The sequence below is a fragment of the Rhinolophus sinicus genome, linkage group LG03 (genome assembly GCF_036562045.2).
Source record: "Rhinolophus sinicus isolate RSC01 linkage group LG03, ASM3656204v1, whole genome shotgun sequence".
NCBI classification, from domain to species: domain Eukaryota; kingdom Metazoa; phylum Chordata; class Mammalia; order Chiroptera; family Rhinolophidae; genus Rhinolophus; species Rhinolophus sinicus.
The window spans coordinates 93,623,999-93,646,038 of record NC_133753.1 but is presented as its reverse complement, the minus strand read 5'-3'; the positions used below and the strand labels follow the sequence as shown (position 1 = coordinate 93,646,038).

The 22,040-nt window shown below is 34.9% G+C and overlaps 1 protein-coding gene across 1 annotated transcript in view; it reads left to right on the top strand.

Annotated features, from left to right (window-relative positions):
- NEMF (nuclear export mediator factor) overlaps positions 1 to 22,040 on the top strand; it is a 50,769-nt gene that overhangs the window by 20,459 nt on the left and 8,270 nt on the right. The window contains exons 12-26 of the mRNA XM_019735957.2: positions 582 to 659; positions 747 to 955; positions 1,279 to 1,470; positions 1,870 to 1,933; positions 3,583 to 3,671; positions 9,516 to 9,619; positions 11,031 to 11,093; positions 14,790 to 14,902; positions 16,567 to 16,624; positions 17,091 to 17,149; positions 17,248 to 17,368; positions 18,508 to 18,787; positions 19,503 to 19,545; positions 19,703 to 19,752; positions 21,611 to 21,764. Of these exons, the coding sequence (XP_019591516.2) occupies positions 582 to 659; positions 747 to 955; positions 1,279 to 1,470; positions 1,870 to 1,933; positions 3,583 to 3,671; positions 9,516 to 9,619; positions 11,031 to 11,093; positions 14,790 to 14,902; positions 16,567 to 16,624; positions 17,091 to 17,149; positions 17,248 to 17,368; positions 18,508 to 18,787; positions 19,503 to 19,545; positions 19,703 to 19,752; positions 21,611 to 21,764 (1,677 nt within the window). The remainder of the gene's footprint in view (positions 1 to 581; positions 660 to 746; positions 956 to 1,278; positions 1,471 to 1,869; positions 1,934 to 3,582; positions 3,672 to 9,515; positions 9,620 to 11,030; positions 11,094 to 14,789; positions 14,903 to 16,566; positions 16,625 to 17,090; positions 17,150 to 17,247; positions 17,369 to 18,507; positions 18,788 to 19,502; positions 19,546 to 19,702; positions 19,753 to 21,610; positions 21,765 to 22,040) is intronic.

The window sequence follows — 22,040 nt, the reverse complement described above, 5'->3', positions numbered from 1 at the left end:
TGGTAATGGTGTTACTAGTGTTAGAAAATTTGGCCCAAAATCAGCAACTTTGAAATGTAAATTATATATGATAAAATGATATATAGAAGGTCAAATAACTACCATGAGGCTTTGTGTTGTTAATTTAAGAGAAAGAATAATCAGTAAAATACTAGAAATAATGCTAAGAAAATTCAAGGCAGCAGTAAAATAAAAAGAAGCTATTTTAGTAATTTATGCTAAGAATACATTCCTCCAAACTTTACTTTTATGCCATAGGAAAAAAATGTCTTGAATTCTACCTTCTTGAATAATGCAAGAGCTTTAAGTACACATCTTACATACAGTGTAACCTGTAATCAAAATACCTTCCTATATAGGGAATGGGAGGTGGTTGGACAGGAGAGGTAATTTCGGAGCACGGAACACTTTGGGGTAGGATGGACCTGGGGAGGTGGACTCTGGGCAACTTTAGCTCCAAGGTAGCCACATTGAGGGGGCAGAAGAGGGGGATGGGATAGTGAGTTTCAGCAGGTAAGAGAGAAATGGTGCTGGAAGTAGATGAAATCTAATTTTTTAAAAATCTGTTTTGTTAACAAAAGGAAAAACAAGCATTGAAGAAATTAGATAATGTTCGAAAGGATCACGAAAACAGATTAGAAGCTCTTCAACAGGCTCAGGTATTGTGTTTGGATTTTTCAGATGCTTTTTTAAAAATGGTAACTTCAACTGACATTGTAGTAAATGTTTTTGGTTTATTTCTTAAGGAAATAGATAAACTTAAAGGAGAGCTCATAGAAATGAACCTGCAAATAGTTGACAGAGCCATTCAGGTTGTTCGAAGTGCTTTAGCCAACCAGATAGACTGGACAGAAATTGGGTTAATTGTGAAAGAAGCCCAAACTCAAGGAGATCCCGTTGCAAATGCTATCAAAGAATTAAAATTACAAACAAATCATGTTACAATGCTGCTAAGGTAAGTTTGATTCTTAGTTAAGCAGTTAAACGCTTATTTTTATTTTGTTATGTAATTGCTGTATTCATTTAAAAAAATTTTCTCTTTTATTGGGAAATTTATACTCAACAATACAGAAAAAATTAATGTACAGTAAAATAATACTATTTAAATACTGTAATCCATTTATGATTTCATTGAGAAAAAAATGAAAATGAAAAAGTGATGTCGGGAGCATTTGAGATGTTGCTCCCCAGACTCAAATAAACTCTTATAAAATTTAAAAAAAAAAAAAAAAGTGATGTCATTGACATTAGTGAAATACTATTGAATATTTTTAATAGAAATCCATACTTGTTATCAGAGGATGAAGATGACGATGTTGATGGTGACATCAATGTTGAGAAAATTGAAACTGAACCACCAAAAGGAAAAAAGAAAAAGCAAAAGAATAAACAGCTGCAGAAGCCTCAGAAAAATAGGCCATTACTTGTTGATGTTGATCTCAGCTTATCAGCATATGCCAATGCCAAAAAGTAAGTCTTAAACTTAAGTAAAAATTTTAGGTAAAATGTTATCTGCTATAACTCAGGGTGTTAAGAATAAGAAAAAAAATCATTATTTTGTCTTTATATACTTTGGGGTGAAAATACTTTTGGGGGGGGTGTTTTTTAAAATTATATTGTAAGAAAGGATACAGAAATTCCTGTTTCTCAAAATAGTAATTCTGGGAATTTCAAATAGCAAATTCTTTTTTAAAATCTCATTTTGTGCATCCTACAACTTTGTTTTCATATAGAACATAGAAAAAAAAAGTTGCATAACGCACAAAACTGTTCTGTATGACTTGAGAGTCTATAAAATTAGAAATACCAAATAGAAAACTAAAGAATAGACATTTTACTCAAAATTTAAGAGAATTAACGTTTTTCTAGGTATTATGATCACAAGAGATACGCTGCTAAGAAAACACAAAAAACTGTTGAAGCTGCCGAGAAGGTACTTAGTATTTTTTAGAGTGAATGTTAATTGTTGTTATCTAATTTAATGGCCTTAATTATTTCTTCTGTTTAAGTTAGATTTTCTAATTCAGAAATATTTAAACTTAATTTTGCTTTAAATGTATTTCCAGTGTTTATTTTCTGCCCCAAACCTGTGCCTCGCTGGTCTTCCCCATCTCAGTAAATAGCACCTTCATTTTTTCCCTTTGCTTGGATTAAAGATGGTGGAGTCATCCTGGACTCTTCTCTCATAAACCATATCCAACCCTTCAGCAGATCCTTGTGGCTTTTCCTTTAGAGTGGAACCATAATCTGGCCACTTCTCATTAGCCCAGGTCTCCACCATCTGTGTTCTCAAGGACTGTAACAGTAGCCTCTTAATGGCTACTCTTTCCCCACTGCAGTCTGCTCTTCACACAGCAGCCCTAGTGATCCTTTTAAATAAAAAAATGAAGTCATTTCTCTGTGTTCAAAATCTTCCATGAGCTTCCCATGTTACTCAAGACAATCCAAAGCCCGTACCCTGGTCTCCAAGGTTCTACATAATCTGCTTCCTTCTGATCTCATCCCCTGCACTCCTCATGGTACACTCTTTCAGCTACACTGGCATAGTAGCTGTTCCTGGAACAGCAATCCATGCTGCCTTCTCAGGGCCTTTGCACTTGCTGCTCTTTCTACCAAGACCTCTCTTCCCTCACAATTTCCATGGTTTGATCCCTCCTTCATTCACATGTCCACTTACATGACACTTCTTCAGAGAGGCCTTTCTTGACCACTCTTAGTACTAAAAAGAGTAGGACATTCCATCACTCCCTCTTTACTCTGCTTCATTTATCTTCTTAAAAAACAATGCTCCCTACGTGCATTTTTCTGTCTTCCCTCTAGAATGTAGATGGCATGAAAGTAGGATCTTTGTCTGTTTGGTTCATTGCTGTGTCCCAGCCCCTAGGAAATTGCCTAGAACATGGTCACATGAATGTCTGTTAAATGAGTAGCCCTCATGACTTAGCCCTCTGTCTACCTCTCCAACCTCGTTTCTTGACATTTTACCCTGTGATCACTACTTGCTGGTCATGCTGGTCTTTTCTTTCTGCTTACGGTGCTCTTCTTTCTATTCTTTGCCTCCATAATTCCTTCAGTCCTTCGGGCTTCAGCCTGTATGCCGTTTCCTCAGAAATACCTTCTTTGGCCATAATCAGTTACAGATTAGGTTCCCTTGCTATACTCCATAGCACTTGTAGAAACACTCACCAAATGATACTTGAATAATTTGTATTTTATATTTGTTTCTTCCAGACCCCAGTGGGGTTGGAACTTTTTCTCTTGCTTCCTGTTGTGTCCCCTGCACCATTGTTGTGCCCAGAACCTATTTTTTGTAGGCATTTAGTATCTGGTAAATGAATGATAGTTTTTTTAATTCGTAGGTCTTGAGCAGATATTTGTATACAGTAAATCTTTGATTTAAATTATTTTCATATTTAAGGCAAAAATCTTTTCATTTCTTCATTACTTTCATGAGTGTATGGTGTGTGTGTAGATAATGCCATTTTGTGATATTTAAAAAATTATTTCTTGCCCTATCATTTAGTTGGTGTTATTTAGATACATTCTTGACAGATTATTTAAAAACGCTTTTCTTATAAATAGGCATTCAAATCAGCGGAAAAGAAAACGAAGCAAACCTTAAAAGAAGTTCAAACGGTTACCTCTATTCAAAAAGCAAGAAAAGTATATTGGTAAGTGTTCCACCTTTTTTAAATACAGTTTTTGTTTTTATCAAAATTATACAGACATTATTTAGAAAAATCAAGCAGTTCTACAAAGCTTGTTACAAAAACTAATAGCCTTGCAATTTTTTACCCCTACTCCTGCTACCTTCTTGCCCAAAGAAACTCCGTTTTTACTTTTAGCTGATTCTTTTAGCATATACCTCCATTTCTCTAAGTAATGTGGTTGTATTGCTGCTTCTTAATTTTTCTATTTTACACTCTATTAATGATTTCCCACTATGAAAGATGAAAATTTTACTCTTTCCACTTGTGCTCCATTATATACACAAACACACCCCAGCCTTCCAGTATAGTTAAACAGCATAATTCATGGATGTTTAAACTGTAGTCACAGCTGAGACACACAGTTATTGTTCTGGGCTTTTTCTCTGCCCAGCTTTTTGTGTTCCCTGAAGTTGTCTTGTTTCATTTGCTTTCTTTTTATTGTTGTTCTTATTATTAATTACACCTCTACTCTTCCAAGTGTGTTCAAACAAAATGAAATTCTATTAGTATCATCTTGCAGAAGTCTTTCCTGGAGCTTTTTGACCTTTATTCTAGATTGGTTACTCTAAGCATCTTTAGATGCCCTTGTATTGTTATCCTGGATGTTCTCTTTATCCCTGTCTGTGTTAGATTAATACACCGTGTTAGAGGGATGTTCTCTTTATCCCTGTCCTGGATCTTGTACTTCCTTTTTCTTTGTTGATGGAGTTATGTGCTCTAGAAGCTTAATGAGAAGGGACATATGGGAGATAAAGTTTTTGAGTGTATTCAGTGTATTAAAAAATGAGTTTAATCTTAATAGTTTGGTTGGGTATAGAATTTGAGAATTGTTTCAAATTATGTTTTTCTCAGACTTTTAAAAGTATTGTCCATTGTATTAATTTCCAGATTTGATCTTGAGAAGTATGATATCATTTTAATAGCTGATATTTTATGGGAAACTTGTTTTTGCCTTTCTGTGAGCTTGTGGATATACATATATATATATATTTTTTTTTTCTTTTTTTTTTTTTTTTTTTTTTTTTTTCTCCTCTCACTTTTCCAGAATTTCACAATGATGTAGGTCAGTGAGGATGTTTTTTTATCCATTATGCTGGATACTTTGTGGGCCTTTTTAATTTGGAAATTTTCAGTTCTGAGAAATTTTCTTGAAATATTTCTTAGAAAACTGCTTGCCCTTGGATTTTTTTTTTTTTTTTTCATTTTCTTTCTTCCTAGAAGTCTTATTTTTTAAATATAGCAGCCTCTGGACAGTCCTCCAATTTTCTTGCATTTTCTGTTTTTCATCTCCTTATCTTTTTTTGTTGTATTCTGAAGGATTTCCTCAACTTTATCTTTTAATCTTGCCACTGAATTTTTTTTTTATTTTTTACTTCTTATATCATGTTTTTAATTTTAAGTTGTTTATGGTTCTTTGAATGTTACTTTTTAAAAATTTCCTGCTCTACTTTCTTTGTACTGAGAATAGTTTGGGTATATTAAATTTTATTTAGACTCCTTCTGGTCTCTCTCTTCTCTGAGGTTTTTTTTTCTTTTTTTTTTTTTTTTTTTTCTGTTTGTTGGTTTTGTCTCTAGCTTTCATGTTAGAGACTTTGTTAATATTTAGTGATCCTTGATTGTCTATTCACATTTTATAATAGAGCATTAAAAAGTTGATTGGAAGTTCTCTGTGGGTGCTTATAAAATTATCTGTGTGAGCCATTTTGTGTGGAACTCTTGATATCTTTAGCTTTTTTAGCTGAAGAGCTGGTCTCATTTCCTAGAAAAGGTTATTTTCCTCTCCTCCTTGTAAAGTGAAGATCTGGTCGTCCAGCATTTTGGAACTAATGGGCTGGGGAGTCGCAGTGTCCAGTATTTCATACGTTTACTTGATTGCTCTGTTTTACATATGTTATCCCTACTTATAGCTGTGCCACATTTCCCCAACCCCATTGATTCCCTTTGTACCTTTTCTAGAGAATTAACTTCTGGCCTTTTGTCAGGCTGTGGAACATGCAGTTACTGCCATGTTCAGAGTTGAAAAGATGTTGGGAAGTAACTTCTTCTCATTAGACTTTCAGCCAGTCCTAGTTTTAACCCCATCTTAAACCCTATCTCTAGCAGTACTTTGTGCTGTTACTTTTTAGCCTTCTGTGGATTACATAGTGTGAATTGATTTATTTCTTGGCTTTTTCCACTGTCAGCTCAGGAGCCAGCTTCTTGACTATGATCCCTCATTTATTTTCCAGGTTTCACAATGTGGTTGTGATAGTCTCCTCCCAAACCCCTCTGACATCTCTATTGATGAATAGGATTGACCTGTAATTTGCATTTCTCGTAATGTTCATGTTCAGTGTTGGTATCAGGGTTATATTATCTCCTAAGAGAAATTGGGAAGTGTTCCTTTATCAATTGTTCTTAAATGTCTCGTGGAATTGGCCTGTGAAGCTGAGTAGTCCTGGAGTTTTCTTTATGGGCAAGTTTTTTATTATCGATTCAAATTCTTTAGTAGATATATAATGGCTACTCAGATTTTCTATTTTTGGTTAGCAGTTTTTTTCTAAGACTTTATCTGTTTTGTCTAAAGTTTGAAACATATTGCAAAAAAGTTTATAATATTCCACTTAACTTTTAATATCCCCTAGGATATTTATTGACATCTCCATTTCATTCATGGTAATTGCTATTTGTACCTTCTCTTTTTCTTGAGTGGTCTGACCAGAGGATTTTCAGTTGTATTAATATCTTTAAAGAACCAGTTTTTGACTATTGATCTCTATTGTATATGTGCTCTGTATTTTATTGTTTTTTTTCATCCTTTTACTTTTCTTTGAGATTCACTTGTAGTTCCCTTTCTGATTTCTTCAGTTGGAAGCTTAGTACCTTGATATTTTTTTCCAGCCTTTTTTCTAATGTATATTTAAGGAAATAAGTTTCCCTGTAAGCCTGGTTTTGACTTCATCTAAAAAGCTTTGTTATATACTATTTTAATTATTTTTCACATCAAAATATATTCTAATTTTCATTTTGATTTCTTCACTTATGCATTATTTAGAAATATATTTATTAATTTCCAAATATATGGGGCTTTTTTGGTTATTTTTTTGTTACTGATTTCTAGCTTAATTTGCATAATGGTCATTGATGGTGTTCTGAATTAGCTCAATCCTTTGACGTTTGTTGGTTAACTTGCTTTATGGCCCAGCATATTTATTGTCAACTTCATTTATAAATGTTTCAGATAGAATTGAAAAGAGTGTCTATTCTACAGTTGAGTGCATTTCTCTAAATATCAACCATGGTTGTACTTATTAACCATGTTGTTGAAATCTTTGATATCTTTACTAATTTAATTTCTCTTTTAATAATTGTTTTCTCAGTTATTGAGAGAGGTATGTTAAATATCACACAATTATGGATTTGTCTATTTCTCCTTTTATTTCTGCCAGTTTTTGCTTTCTGTATATGAGGCTATATAATTAGATGATACAAGTTAGAATTGTTATATCTTCCTAGTGAATTGAGCCTTTTATTAACTTTAATGAAATGCCTTTTAACTTATTTTTTCGTTCTGTGTGAGATACTAAAACTACATCAGCTTTCTTTTGGTTGCTGTTCGTGTGGTATATCTTTTTCTTCTCATTATATTTCAACCTTTTTATCTCCTTATGTTTTAAAGGAGTATTCATACATTCTTGTTTTCCAGTCTGACAGTCTTTGCATTTTACCTGGAGAATTGACTACATTTATACTTAATGTAATTTCTGATATATTTGGGTTTAAATCTACCCATCTTACTGTTTGCTTTCTGTGTGTCCCACTTGTTCTATGTTCTTTCTTACTGCCTTTTTTTGGGGGGAGTGGATATTGGGGAACAGTGTGCTTCTCCAGGGCCCATCAGCTCCAAGCCATTGTCCTTCAATCTGGTTGCGGCTCAGCTCCAATTCCAGTTGCCGTTTTCAATCTTAGTTGCAGGGGACGCGGCCCACCATCCCATGCGGGAATTGAACTGGCAACCTTGTTGCTGAGAGCTTGTACTCTAACCAACTGAGCCATCCGGCCACCCCTCCAGCAGCTCAGTGGCAGCTCATAGCCTTCAATCTAGTTGTGGAGGGCGCAGCTCACTGGCCCATGTGGGAATCGAACCAGCAACCCTGTTGTTCAGAGCTCGTGCTCTAACCAACTGAGCCATCTGGCCACCTTTATTGCCTTTTTTAAAATTTTTATCTTTGGTGTGTTATACATTCCTTTACTAAGATGATTACAAAATACATCCTTGATTTATCTGTCTCATTTTCTTTGTCCTTGTGGATTTTATATACCTCTTTCCCATTAATAGGGAAGCAGTTAAATAAGTATAGTACATTAATTCACCAATTAGAAAAATATATCTTTAAGTGATAAAAGAAAGCAATATGCAGAACAGTGTGTGTTGTGTTAAAAAAAAGGTTTAAGATAAGCATTTTATTTTAGCTTTTGCATATATAAGTAAACTCTGGAGAGGGATAAACAGGAAGCTAATCACAATGGCTCCCTTTCAGACGTGGTGGTGGGAACTAAAGTGATGCAGGATCTTCACTATACCTTTGTATATAATTTAAAAATTTTTTGAGGGCCGCCCTGGTGGCTCAGGTGGTTGGAGCTGAGCTGCTGCTGAACTCCCGGATGGCTCAGTTGGTTGGAGCGCGGCCTCTCAACCACAAGGTTGCCAGTTCGACTCCCGCAAGGGATGGTGGGCTGCGCCCCCTGCAACTAACAATGGCATCTAGACCTGGAGCTGAGCTGCGCCCTCCACAACTAAGATTGAAAGGACAACTTGAAGCTGAACAGCACCCTCCACGACTAAGATTGAAAGGACAACAGCTTGACTTGGAAAAAAGTCCCGGAAGTACACACTGTTCCCCAATAAAGTCCTGTTCACCTTCCCCAATAAAATCTTTAAAAAAAGAAAAAAAAATTTTTTTGAGCCATGTATACGAGTATGTATTACTCAGTCAAAAATCAGATTCAAAAATAGGGGTAAAATCCTTTTGCTGTTATATTTTGGGATTTTGGTTTAATCCCTGTGCTCAATCTAACATCTTTAGCCAGAAGTTTTTAAATTGTAGATTAAATCATGAAAACGATTATCTCAGAAGTCATATGTAGTACAGGACATATTTATGTTCATCACTATTGCACATCATTTTCTAAATGTCACACAAATATACACTCATTACTTTTTATTGTGATGGTACATGTTAATCATGAAAACCCAAATTACTTTGTCTCTTGAGAAAAATTAAAATTTTACATTAATGAAGGCAATTTTTGGTCGTCAGCCAAAAAAAATATAAAAGATGTCATATATATAAACATTCAGTTAACTAATGGAGGACAGGGAAAATGTTTCTTTCTTACCAGTGGTTGTCCCAAAACATATCCAGTGCCCCACCGAAAGAAAGTTATACCTAGGGACCGTGTGACATTTTATGCTTTTACTTTGTATAATTCGTTGTTGTAAATATGTAAAACATATTTTTTTAGGTTATCCTTGAGTTTAAGAGGTTATCTACATGAGAGGGAGATAAGGAGAGAACATATTTTTTTAAACATAGAATTTAGTTGCTTTCTTCTCAGACTGTCTTAAGAATGTCCTAGGGCAATTTGAATTATAAGTTTTCAATAAAATTCAACTTGATGCCCTAAGAACAATCAAATTATCAAGCTGTCTAAACCTACACAGGACAGTTTCCTGTTTTGTTTTGTTTTCTTTTTAAAAAAGTGTGTGAATTTAGACAACTATAAAGGAAAAGATATGCTAACTTTTTTCTTTCAATTTGGTAGGTTTGAGAAATTTCTGTGGTTCATTAGCTCAGAGAACTATCTGATTATAGGTGGACGAGATCAGCAACAAAATGAAATAATTGTGAAAAGATACTTGACACCAGGTAAGTAAGATTAAAACTCTAAAGAATTTTCTCTTAAGTAATTGGATCAGTTATCTCAATATTAAGTATAGATTTTCATCTTAAAGTTCTTTTTGACACATTCAATATTAAGTATAGATTTTCGTCTTAAAGTTCTTTTTGACACATTTAATTGGTAGAAAGTGTTTGATGCTTGATGGTTTATGATTTGACACTTAATTCTCATTTTAAGTGAGTATTCCTAAATAGTAATGCTGAATTAATCTGCAGTATTGGACTTTTAATTCTGTACTCTATTAACAAAATAGCTTAAATCTTCCAGAGTCATTGTAGATCAAATTTTTTAAAGCTTAATTTTTAGGTGCTGAAGTTTGCAACCTTTTTTTTTCACATTTAGAAACAGTATTTAAACCCTGTGGTGTAAGGCCTTTTATTAATTTTTATAACCACCTCACAGTGGCTAAAACCTCAGTGTGGGTATCAGAAATCAGTAACCAATATCAGAGCTAATCTGATATGTCCGCTGATATCAACCAGGAAAGAAAGCAACAGGGATCAGGTTACATGGTATCCAGGGCTTGGCCTCTGTCTTCTCTAGCACTGTTCATTGTGAACTGAGCCAGTCAGGGAACAGTATGGGTTTTGTTCTTTGAGTTTCAGATCCCAGATGACGTGTCTACAGCAACAATGGCTGCTCATTTTTCCTATTAGGAACTATGACCTTTGCTTTTCTCTAGCTGAGCATTTACACTTGCATTTATCTGTTTGCTCTTTTGTTCGTTCATTGCTATCACATACTTAGAATGAAACAGGAAGTCCTCATCATGGCTTACAAGACTCCTGGCTTCTTTTCCAGCTGCCTTTATGACCACTCTGCCTTGTCTGGCCTCCTGACTGCTCTTCATACATGTCAAACACCCATAGTCCTCAGGGCCTTTGCACTTGCTGGGATGACTCACCTGCTCCATGTGTCTCTCACCTTCCAGCAGTCTAGCCTAGGCTTGCTCACATGGTACCTCAGCAAGTTTCTAGGGGAGGAAACACACAGGTCTCTCAGGGCCTAGGCTGGGAACTGGCACCTGGTCACATCTGCCACATTCGAGTGGCCAAGGCAGATCACGGGACAGGTCCAGATTCAAGGGATGGGAAAGTGGACTCTACTTCTTGGTGGGAGAAATTTCACCAGCACAGAGCAAAGAGGTGTGAATAGAGGGAGGGAGAGGAATTGTGACCATTTTTGTAATCTACCTTATTAACATTGCCTTCCTATAAGGAGGCCTATGAGAAATCTCCCAGGAGTGGGAGATGGACTTTTTTTTATATGCCTTCTAATCCCTTTAAGATTTTGAACTGATTAAACAAACAAACAAATAAATAAATAAATAATTTTAACTTAAAAACAGGATTTAAAGTTTCATTTCTTGTTTTTAAGGGGACATTTATGTACATGCTGATCTTCATGGAGCTACTAGCTGTGTAATTAAAAATCCAACAGGTAATGTACTTTTCTAGTATTCAGAACTTTAATTCCTTTCTTTAAAATATTTTAGTATAAGGCAAAGATTGTCAATAGAGATAAAGAACACTTTGTAATGATAAAAGGGTGAATCCATCAATAAGATAAAACAGTTATAAACACATGCACCTAACAACAGAGCCCTAGAATACATGAAGCAAAATCTGACAGAATTGAAGGGAGAAATAGGTAATTCAACAATAATAGTTAAGACTTCAATACCTAACTTTCAGTCTGGATAGAATAACTAGATATAAGATCAATAAGGAAACAGAAGATTTGAAGAACACTGTAAGTTAACTAGATCTAACACATATCTCTAGTACGTTCCACCTAACAACAGTAGATTCTCATTCATTCTTCTCAAATGTACATGGAATATTCTCCAGGACAGACCATATGATAGTCTATAAATCACGTCTCAGTAAACTTAAAACTGTTGAAATCACACCAAGTAAGTTTCTGACCATAATGGAAGTTAGAAACCACTAATAGGAGAACATTTGGAAACTTCGCAAATATATGGAAATTAAACAACACTCATAAATAATGGGTCAAAGGGGAAATCACAGGGGGTGTTAGAAAATACTTTGAGATGAACAAAATGAAAATGTGTCAACTTATGAGAAGCAGCATAAGCAGTGCTTAAAGAGAAATTTATGGCAGTGACGCCTATAATAAAAAAGGTAAGATCTCAGGTCAATAACACGGTTGTGCACATGAAGATCTAGGAAAAGAAAAGCAAATAACCCTTAGTAAGGAAAGGAAGGAAGTGATAGAGTGGGAATAAATGGAACAATAGAAAAACAGTAGAGAAAAATGAGTAGAAACAAAGTTCGTTCTTTGAAAAGATCCACACAATTGATAAACCTGTAGCTAGACTGACCAAAAAAATGAGAGAAGATTCTAATTCCTAAAATCAGGAACAAAAGAGGGGACATTTCTATCAACTTCACAGAAATCGAAAGGATTATGAGGGAACTGTACAGTTGTATAGCAACAAATTAGAGAACCTAGAGGAAATGGGCAAATTCCTAGAAAAACACAAACTAACAAAATAACCCAAGGTGAAATAGAAAATCAAAACAAACCAATAACAAGTAGAGATTGAATTAATAATAAGAAAAGCCTACATACAAGAGAAATCTCAGGCCCACATGGCTTCCCTGGTTACGTCTACCAAACTTTTAAAGAAGATTGAGTACCAATGGTTCACAAACTCTTCCAGAAGAAATGGAAATGCTTTCTAACTCTTCTGTAAGGCTGTTTTACCCTGTCAAACTAGACACAGACATCACAAGAAAAGGAAGCTATAGACTGATATCACTTATGTTGTATTTCTAAATACTAGCAATCAGCAATACTAAAAGAAAGTTAAAACCACCCACTTGTAATAGCATTAAAAAGAATAAAATACTGAGTAAATTTACTAAAGAAATACAAGACATACATCTGAAACAACAAAAAAATCATTGAAAGAAGTTAAAGAAGACCTACATAATTGGAAAGAAGTGTTTATGGATTGGAAGTGTTAATATTGTTCTAATGGCAATTCTTCCAATATTAATCTACAAATTCAGTGCGATCCCTCTCAGAATTCCAACTGTCTTTTTTTGGCAGATGGACAAGCTGATCCCAAAATTCATATGGAAATGCAAAGGACCCAAATTAGCCAAATCATTCTTGAAAATGAAGAATAAAATTGGAGTACTCACACTTCCTGATTCAAAACCTACAAAGCAACAGTAATCAAAGGAGTGTGGTATTGGCATGAGGAGGGACAGATAAATCAATGAAGAGACTTAAGATTCCTTGTTTATGGTCAGTTGATTTTCAACAATGGAGAGACAGAATGGTCTTGGGACCACTAATATCTATGGACAAAAGAATGAATTTAGATCCCCTTCTGCATACCATTTATAAAAATTAAATGCATCAAAGACCTAAACTTAAGAGCTAAAACTGTAAAACGGTTAGAAGAAAATAAGGCATAATCTTGCATTAGGAAGTTACTGCTTAGATGACACAAAAAGCATAAGCCACCAAAGAAAAAACACATGAAATGGACTTAATTGAAATAAAAAAACTTTAATTCAAAGGACACTATCAAGAAAGTAAAAGAGATAACTCACAGAATGGGAGAAAATATTTGCAAATCATTTATCTGGTAAAGGACCAGCATCCAAAGAACCATTTAAGATTCAATGATAGACAGAAAAACCAATTTAAAAATGAGCAGTAGATTCAAATAGACATTTCTCCAAAGATATATAAATGGCTAACAAGCACATAAGATACTCGGCATCATTCATCATTAGGGAAATGCAAATCAAAACCATAATGAGATACCACTTCACACCCACTAGAATGGTTACAATGGGAAAATGAAAAGCATGATTACAATACAAAAGCAGACAATAACAAGTGTTGGTGAGGATGTGGAGAGATTGAAACTCTTACACACTGTTGGTGGGAATGGAAAATGATCGAGATGCTACAGAAAATAGTTTAGCTGTTCCCCAAAACGTTAAACATAGAATTTACCAATTGCACTTCAAGGTATATAACCAAGATAATTGAAAACATGTCCACACAAAATTGTTTGCAAATATTCATAGCAGCATTATTTATAATAGCCAAGAAATGGAAACAACCTATATGTCCATCAATGGTTGAGTAGATAAAATGTGGTGTATCCGTAGTGGAATATTATTCAGATTTAAAAAGAAACAAAGTGCTGAAACATGCTCTAACATGGATGAACCTTGAAAACATGCTAAGTGAAAGAAGCCAGACACATGAATCCATTTAGAGTTGGGGTTAGGGGCGCCAGACCACCCCACCCCTGTGCAGTTGAAAATCAGTGTATAACTTTTGATTCCCCAAAAACTTAAGTACTAATGGCCTACTGTTGACCTGTAACATAAACCATAGATTAACACCCATTTTATATGCTATATGTATTTGTATATATACTGTACCCTTAACAATAAAGCACACCAGAGAAAAAATGTTATTAAAATCATAAAGAAGAGAAAATACACATACAGTATTGATTGAAAAAAATTTGTGTTCAAAAGTCAGCGGTATATGAAATTCCAAAATCAGCAAATCCATAGAGACAAAGTAGATTAGTGATTGCCAGGGGCAGGAAAAATGGAAAGTGACTTATTTTAATGGATATAGGATTTCTTTTGGGGATGATGAAAATGTTCTGGAATTGATGGTAATGCTTGTATAGCTTTATGAGTCTACTAAAACCCATTGAATTAAAGGGTGAATTTTATGAATTATATTCCAACTTAAAAATATCTGAAATTAACTAGAGCATGTATTAATATGCTCTTCATTTTGATGATTTAAGCAATCTGTAGTAATTCTGGAAGTTTTTAAACTTTAAATAGATTTTTAAAAATTTTCCTTTTTCAAATGAAGTTACAATTATTGATATAAGGGGGATATTTCTTTTCTAACTTGTTTTATTTACTTAGGCCATTTAAAAGCCTCTGTGTAAATACATGTTTAATAAATGTAGTAACTTTTTGTAATACTGAAATAAAACTGTAATATGTATGTAAGATACAGGAAGATGGAATCTGCCAGGCTGTGGTTTTCCTGTCTTGCTCTATAGAAAGGCTGCATGGGTACTGAAGCATTGTAGCGTTGTTGTTCCAGGAGAACCCATTCCCCCTCGGACCTTGACTGAAGCTGGCACAATGGCACTTTGCTACAGTGCTGCCTGGGATGCCCGAATTATCACTAGTGCCTGGTGGGTGTACCATCATCAGGTAATAAGGGCCGTGGTCCTTCTTCTCAATTTATCAAGAGCTACTGTGTACCAAATTGTGAGGGTATAGAATAGAAGTGAATAAGGCTAAGTTCCTACCTTGATGAAGCTGACATTTTGGAGGTGAAGGAAAAATGCATACATAATGTCAGGTAGCAATTGCTATAAAGATTTTTTTAAAGTAGAGTGAGAGAATGATAGGGGCCACCATTTTGAATAAAGTGTCGGGGAAAGACTTTCTGTGAAGGTAAGATTTGAGCAGAAGAGACCTAAATGAAGAGAGAATGATCTCTTCATTTATGGGATTATATGGGATAACGAGTGCCCCAATTATGACTGGCATACTGACCTGAAAGGTCTTTCTCCTATGCGTCTCTGGAATTTCCTGAATTCTCATTGGCCCTTCTAGAAAAGTAGGTATAGCCAGTGGTTTTGTATTCACTTGGTGTTAGTAATTGCCCTCCTTTGTGCTTGATGTTATTTTATTTGATGATGTTTTATTCCATATTTGACTTCACACTGCTATTGAGACAACATTTTCAAGAATTATAATGAAATTTAACTCTGGGTGGTGAACACAAAATGCAGTATATAGATGATGTATTAGAGAATTGTACACTTGAAGCCTATAAAATTTCATTAACCAATGTCACTCCAATAAACTTAATAAAGAAAAAAAAGAAATAGAGATGGCAGGGTGTGCACACATTAGAAATGAGGAGTTACATTGCAGATAAGTTTAACTCTGTAAGAAAAAATTTGTGAGCAATTTAACTTAAACTGTTAAAAGGAAAAACCTGCCCAAAGTTGCAAAGGGCATAAACGTAGCTATATGAGATTGTTATATTTTTCTGTGAAGTACGTATACCCATCTATGTGTACAAAAGAGGAATATAAATTAAAACATTTAAACTAAAAATGAATTATAATAAATGATATACTTTTACAAGGTCTTAAAGCTATACAGCAAGGTAAAAAGAGTTCAGTACCATTATCCTTCTTTAGATTTAGTTTCATTTTATGTTTATATGTATTATTTTCTCCTATGCTGTAATACTGTGATTTTAGGAAATTAATATCACTTCTAAGATTAGATATTTTACCTCAGTCTTGTTCTAAAAGTGGCTTTAATTCTTTTACGAATATGTTTTGGGGGTTTCACAGATGTATAAAAATTTTTTAAAGTGTAGAAGTATCTTGCTAACTTCCTATTTTGACAAATTAGAATATATTTGAAAAATTTTGCTATCCTCTTTATTTCCTAAAATGAAAGATTATTTTATTATTTAAAAAAAGACTATCTCAGAAAAGAGTTTTATTTAATAAATATACTTCTAGTAAGTATAGTTTTATGATAAGCTTATTAAACTATTTTATTTTTCTGATACCTCATGTTAGAGGAAACATGTGGACCAGTCCTGGCCCTAGTCCAAGGCATTTGAAAATTATCGATGTATCTATCCTCCATTACTTCTTTTCTTTATAACTGCCAAAGGTGTATCTGTCAGTGAAGAAAGCTATCTACCCCTTCAACGTTGAGAATTTTTGCTAAATTAATAAGCTTTTCAGGGCATAGTGCTGTTTACTTGAATATGACTTTACTTTCTCTAGTGAAAATAAAAATATACTTAAGCCAAGAGTATAATGTATTATTGTGCCCCTCAGGTGTCTAAAACAGCACCAACTGGAGAATATTTGACAACAGGAAGCTTCATGATAAGAGGTAATTGTCAGTGGATTATGGAGACGGGTTTGAGGACCATCTATTAATATTCTCAGAACAGACACTAATTATGTTGATTCATATATAAAGTCTGTTCGGAAATAAGGAAAATTTTGCCTTATTTGTCATGACAAATTTTGCATTTGTCATGTCATCTCCACATGTATTTTTATTGATGAGAATGTACTTTTACATAGTTTAAAGGTATAAGGGTAAGAAAGTATAGCACGACCTTTTTTGTAAAAATGGATTATTCAGGGTCTGACTAACCCAAAGGATGAGAGCAAGCCATCATATTTTTTCTTTCTTACTTCCTGTTTCTTACATAATGCCGAATTCTGTAAATAGGAAATGTTCCTTCATGACAAAAACAACAAAACAAATGTGACCGTTGATGTCAGATATCTTGTAAGAATAAAATGAAGAAAACAGATTTTTAAAACATCTATGTACATTGTCTTTTTAGGAAAAAAGAATTTCCTCCCTCCCTCATATCTAATGATGGGGTTTAGCTTCCTGTTTAAGGTACTCTTCATCTTCTTCGTTTTGTTTGTTTGTTTGTTTTTCTGACTTTCGCTAGTCTGACCTGAAGTTCCATCAATGAAAAAGAACTATTTCCACAGGTAGATGAGTCTTGTGTTTGGAGACATCGGGGTGAGCGAAAAGTCAGAGTGCAGGATGAAGACATGGAGACGCTGGCGAGTTGCACAAGTGAACTCATATCAGAAGAAATGGAACAACTAGGTAGTGTATGGATTTTAATAAAGTAGCTTATAGTGTTTTCTGTTGTCTAATTCTGCTTCTAAATTCTTACCTAGAAGATCACGTCTCCTTTGAGATAATTGAAATTTCAAAAAAAAATTTGATATCAGTTTTACTGAACTTTGTTTTGGGAAATGTTAAATATACTTATAATTCTAGTGAATTATAAAAATAATTGGATCCATATCTAATATAGTTAAGTACATGGTTATGTAGTAAAACTTCAGTATTTAATGGGTAATATACAAATGTGTTTAACAGATAGGCTCAGGTATATATGAATGAGCATTTACTTTGGGTTTAGGAATTAGAAGCGATACAAAGATGAATTTCTAACAAGTACAATTTCCTTTATGAGAATTTAGCTTGATTTAATAATATGTTTGCTTCCAATAGAGAGCAACTATGGTTACTGAAATAAATTTACCTACCCACCTGAAGGAACTAGGGAAAATATGCCTTGTAAATTATTCTTTCTGCTAGAATCATTCTTTTTTAGGAGTATTATTGCATTGTTTCATTTACGACTGCTATTGTACTATAGGATTTCTACTTTTTTGAATTTTCACCATGTTCCTGATAGTGTTTAAAGTGCTTTATTTACATTATTTTTTATTGAATTCTCACAACCATCCTTGTCAGATGAGTGGTGGCAAAATCATTTTATAGGTGAGGCAACTAGACCATATTATAACTACTAGACAGTGTTCCTTTTGCAAAAGTGTGAACGCCTCCTGCTGTGTGACAATTATATAACACATATTGTCTCATTTCAATTCTCATGTGCAAATTAGAATAAAAGCAGCAGAATTTATAGAACTACTTCAGTTGTCCTCCTTTTTGGAAATACCTAACAATGACAAGTTCTAGTTTTTATTGTAGAAATGGTTGTGATGGCCAAGAAATGCACTGTAGATTATAGTAAAGGATCTTGGAGGTCATTTATTCTAACCAATTCATGACACAGAATATCCTTTGTCTAAGTTAGAGTACCCTTGGGGCGTGATCAGGCATTCTTCTGGTGATTTTTGGAGACGTGGAGTCAATGAGATATTTTCACAGAGATCACCTAGCTTTCTTGTGGTGGTAGCACCCTGACTTTCCTCACGGTAATTCTACAGACGGGGGTGACACTAGCAGTGAAGAGGAGAAAGAGGAATTACACGAAACTCCTGTGGAAGTGGAACTCGTGACTCAGGTTGATCAGGAGGAGATTACTATTCCGAGTGGTGGAGGTGAGCTAACTGAAGCCCTCATTCAGGAGGAAAGCTCTGAAGATGAGGAAGAATCTGAAGACGTAGTGAAAGATCGGGAACCTGGTGGCGAAATACAGGATGCCGGGGAAGAGACATTAAATTACCCTGATACTACCATTGACTTGTCCCACCTTCAGTCCCAAAGGTAATTTAAAAACCATACTTTTAAGTTTTATTTTGTAAGCAGGGAATGATGAAGAGTTAATCCTTACAAATGTAATACCAAGATTGACCTTAGTACTTTTACCCTTCATCATCCTGGGTCTTCCTATCTTTTCACCATTTGATTTTGGGGTAGATCTCGCTAAAGAAATGCCCAGGACCCAGAGTAGAAAGATACAGAAAATAGAAAAGTGGTCAACCTAGGTCAAAACAGAAACGAGTAAATGGTTGTAAATGCTAATAATATGAAAAGGCAATTCCACCCCAAAAATAAGGTGTTTCAGTCTTTAATGTCTTATTGATCACTAAGTAAGCAATACCGTAGTTATAAAAATATTATCATTGGAGTAGTTAAGAATGGCTTAGGAGTCAGACAGACCAAAAGTGAGTCTCAGGGTGTCTCCTTGGGCAAGTTACTTTATGTCTGAGCTTCAGGTTCCTGCTTGGTGAAAGTGAAGATTACGTGCATGTAAAGCATCAGGCAGTGCCTGGCACATAGGAAGCATTTAGTATATGTCAGCTATTAAAGAATATATTTAAAAGTGTGAGGAAATGAGCGATTTGATTATATTTGTCCTGATTTTACCAAATTTGAAAATGTGTGGGCTTGCCAGTAATGAAGAGTATGCTATGGGAATGTTTGGGGACTTTGTAAATGGATGCTTTTTACAGGCTGGTGTGCTCCTCTGTTTTCATAGGCCCCTCCAGAAACTGGCTGCAAAAGAGGAGCCTTCTAATATGGTAAGCTGTTTGCAGAGTGTTATGAAGAACACCATGTTCTTCTCCATGAATAGAGTAATTTTCTAATTTTTAATTTTACTTTTGAAAAATGAATGTTAGTAATATTGTTGTATTGGCTTGTTTTTGTTTTGTTTTTGGTTTGTTTTAATTTGAATAGAGTGACAGTAAATTACAGAGCCGGAGACATTTGTCAGCCAAGGAAAGAAGGTAAACATATTTGTGTTATCTAACTGAAAAGCATGTAATTTTTTTTATTTTTTATTGACAATTCAGTTATGACAGATCACTGGGCTTTTCTAAAGTCCCCCCTTTAAATTACAAAGATTTAGCAGAAATCTTGTTTAGTTTTTAATATTCAGCTCTGATAGGTTTTTGTGTTTTAGGGCCCTAATCTGTCTCTATAATCAGTGAGATAGGTCAAGTAACACGAGACAGAGCTTTTATTACATAAATAGATACAGTAGTGTTTGCAATGTATTAAATAGACTGGTTTGGGGACAACATTGACAGGAATAAATAGGAATACTTGAAATTAACTAGGAAAGTTTTTTATATGCAAGAGAGAAGACTTGTTTTTTTTGGTTTTTGTTTTTAAATACAGCAGGACTTGGGAGGCACATAGAAAGGTAGAGTCAGAAGGAAAGGAATACTACTGTGGGTGAAAAAGACTTAAACTAGTAAAGCACTCAAGGAAGAGGCCCTAGATTGGATGGAAAATACACCTTTTTATTTGAGAAAGATGATTATTAAACAATTAGAGAGCTCTGCGTAACTGGCCTGTGCTAGAAACCACGTATACAGAGAGGTTCCATGTAAAGTTCGTGCCATCAAGAAGCTTTTGAGTCCTGGATTCAGGAACTAGCCATAAACCTATAAATACATATGACCCTTAAACTACGCAGGGTTTAGGGGTGCTAACCCCCATGCAGTTGAAAATAACGCATGTAACTATAATCTGGTCTCTGCATCTGTGGATTCCTCACTGAGGATCAGAAATACAACTGGCCCTGAACAACACCGGTTAAACTATGCAGGTCCACTTCTACGGGGCCTCCGAGTGCAAGCCTGTCACGTTCAGGGTCAACTTCAGTGTTACCTGGAGGTGATACAGTAGTTGAGGAGCAAGAAATTGCTGTGAGTTCAGGTGTCTTAGGAAACGCATCAGAAGTTTACTTTGAAAACATATTAGGACTTAGGTAAATGAAGATAATAAAGTCGAACACAGAGACTCCCAAGGAGAATTAGCGTGAACAAAGCAGGCCAGAATTGGGAAGCAGTATGCATTGTGCTTTGAGAAAATGATAAATAAACAGACTGAGGTGAAAGGAGCCGGCAGTTCATGTTTGTGAACTAGTAGATAAGTTTGGCAAAGTGAATTCGGACCAAAAGTCGAGAACTTAGAATGACAAGCTATAAGTATTTTGGATTTTATCTTGAAGGTGATGAGCGCTTTTGAAAGATTTTAAATAGGAATGTGACATAGGTAAGTAATTAAGGAAGATTAATTTGGAAGTTCATGTAGAACAGATTATGGAGGAAACCACAGAGGAAGTGAGTGGGAAGTGATGAGGACCTGGCCTAGGGCGGCGGCATTTGAAATAGAAGCGCTTGCACAGGAAAAATGCCGCAGTAATAGAATTTCCCTTTCCTCCTTAATCTGCTTATTTTTTATCCATTTATTTAGTCAGCTAACCAATCAACAAATGTTTTATTGAATACCTAAGCTCTGCCAAGGCCATGGTGATACAAAGACTACAAATCCCAGTGCCTGGTCATCAGGGTTTTGAGGGACTGAGTGTGGCTACTGTGTAAGGATAAGTCCAGGGTGACCATGTGTTGAGCCTGCGTGAGACAAAGAATGATGAATCCATGAGAGAAAAACGTTCAGCTGTTTCCTGTGTCACGATTTGCACTTCTTTGTGTACTGTAGCCTAGTGATTGTCAAGTTAAGCAGAAGCCACTGTCTTTTATATATTGTACACGTCCACTTCCCCATGTAGTTTTTGTAGGGCACTAAGAATTTGAAATTGTAAGAATTAGATGTTTCCGTTTCATTTATATTTAGGGAAATGAAGAAGAAAAAGCTTCCAAGTGACTCAGGGGATTTAGAAGTGATAGAAGGAAAGGACAAAGAAAAAGAAAACGCTCTACACATTGAAACTCATCAGAACATAAGCAAAAATGCCCAGGCTGTGCAGCCCATAAAGCGAGGACAAAAGGTAAGAAAACTTACGGGTGAAAAAAATAATATACATAGTCACGGGATGTAAAGTCCAGCATATGGTCAGTGGTATGCAATAGCTATGTACAATGTCAGAGGGGTAGTAGACGTGGGGGGGAGGCGATCTGTGAAGGGTGTAAATGTCTAATCATTATCTTGTTTTGTACACCTGAAACTAATAATAAAAATAAAAAACTTTGGGGTGAATTGTTCAAGTTGGTTCACAAATGAAGCTGTGAGGTTCCTCTTAATATTTTAAAATTTAAGTGAAACA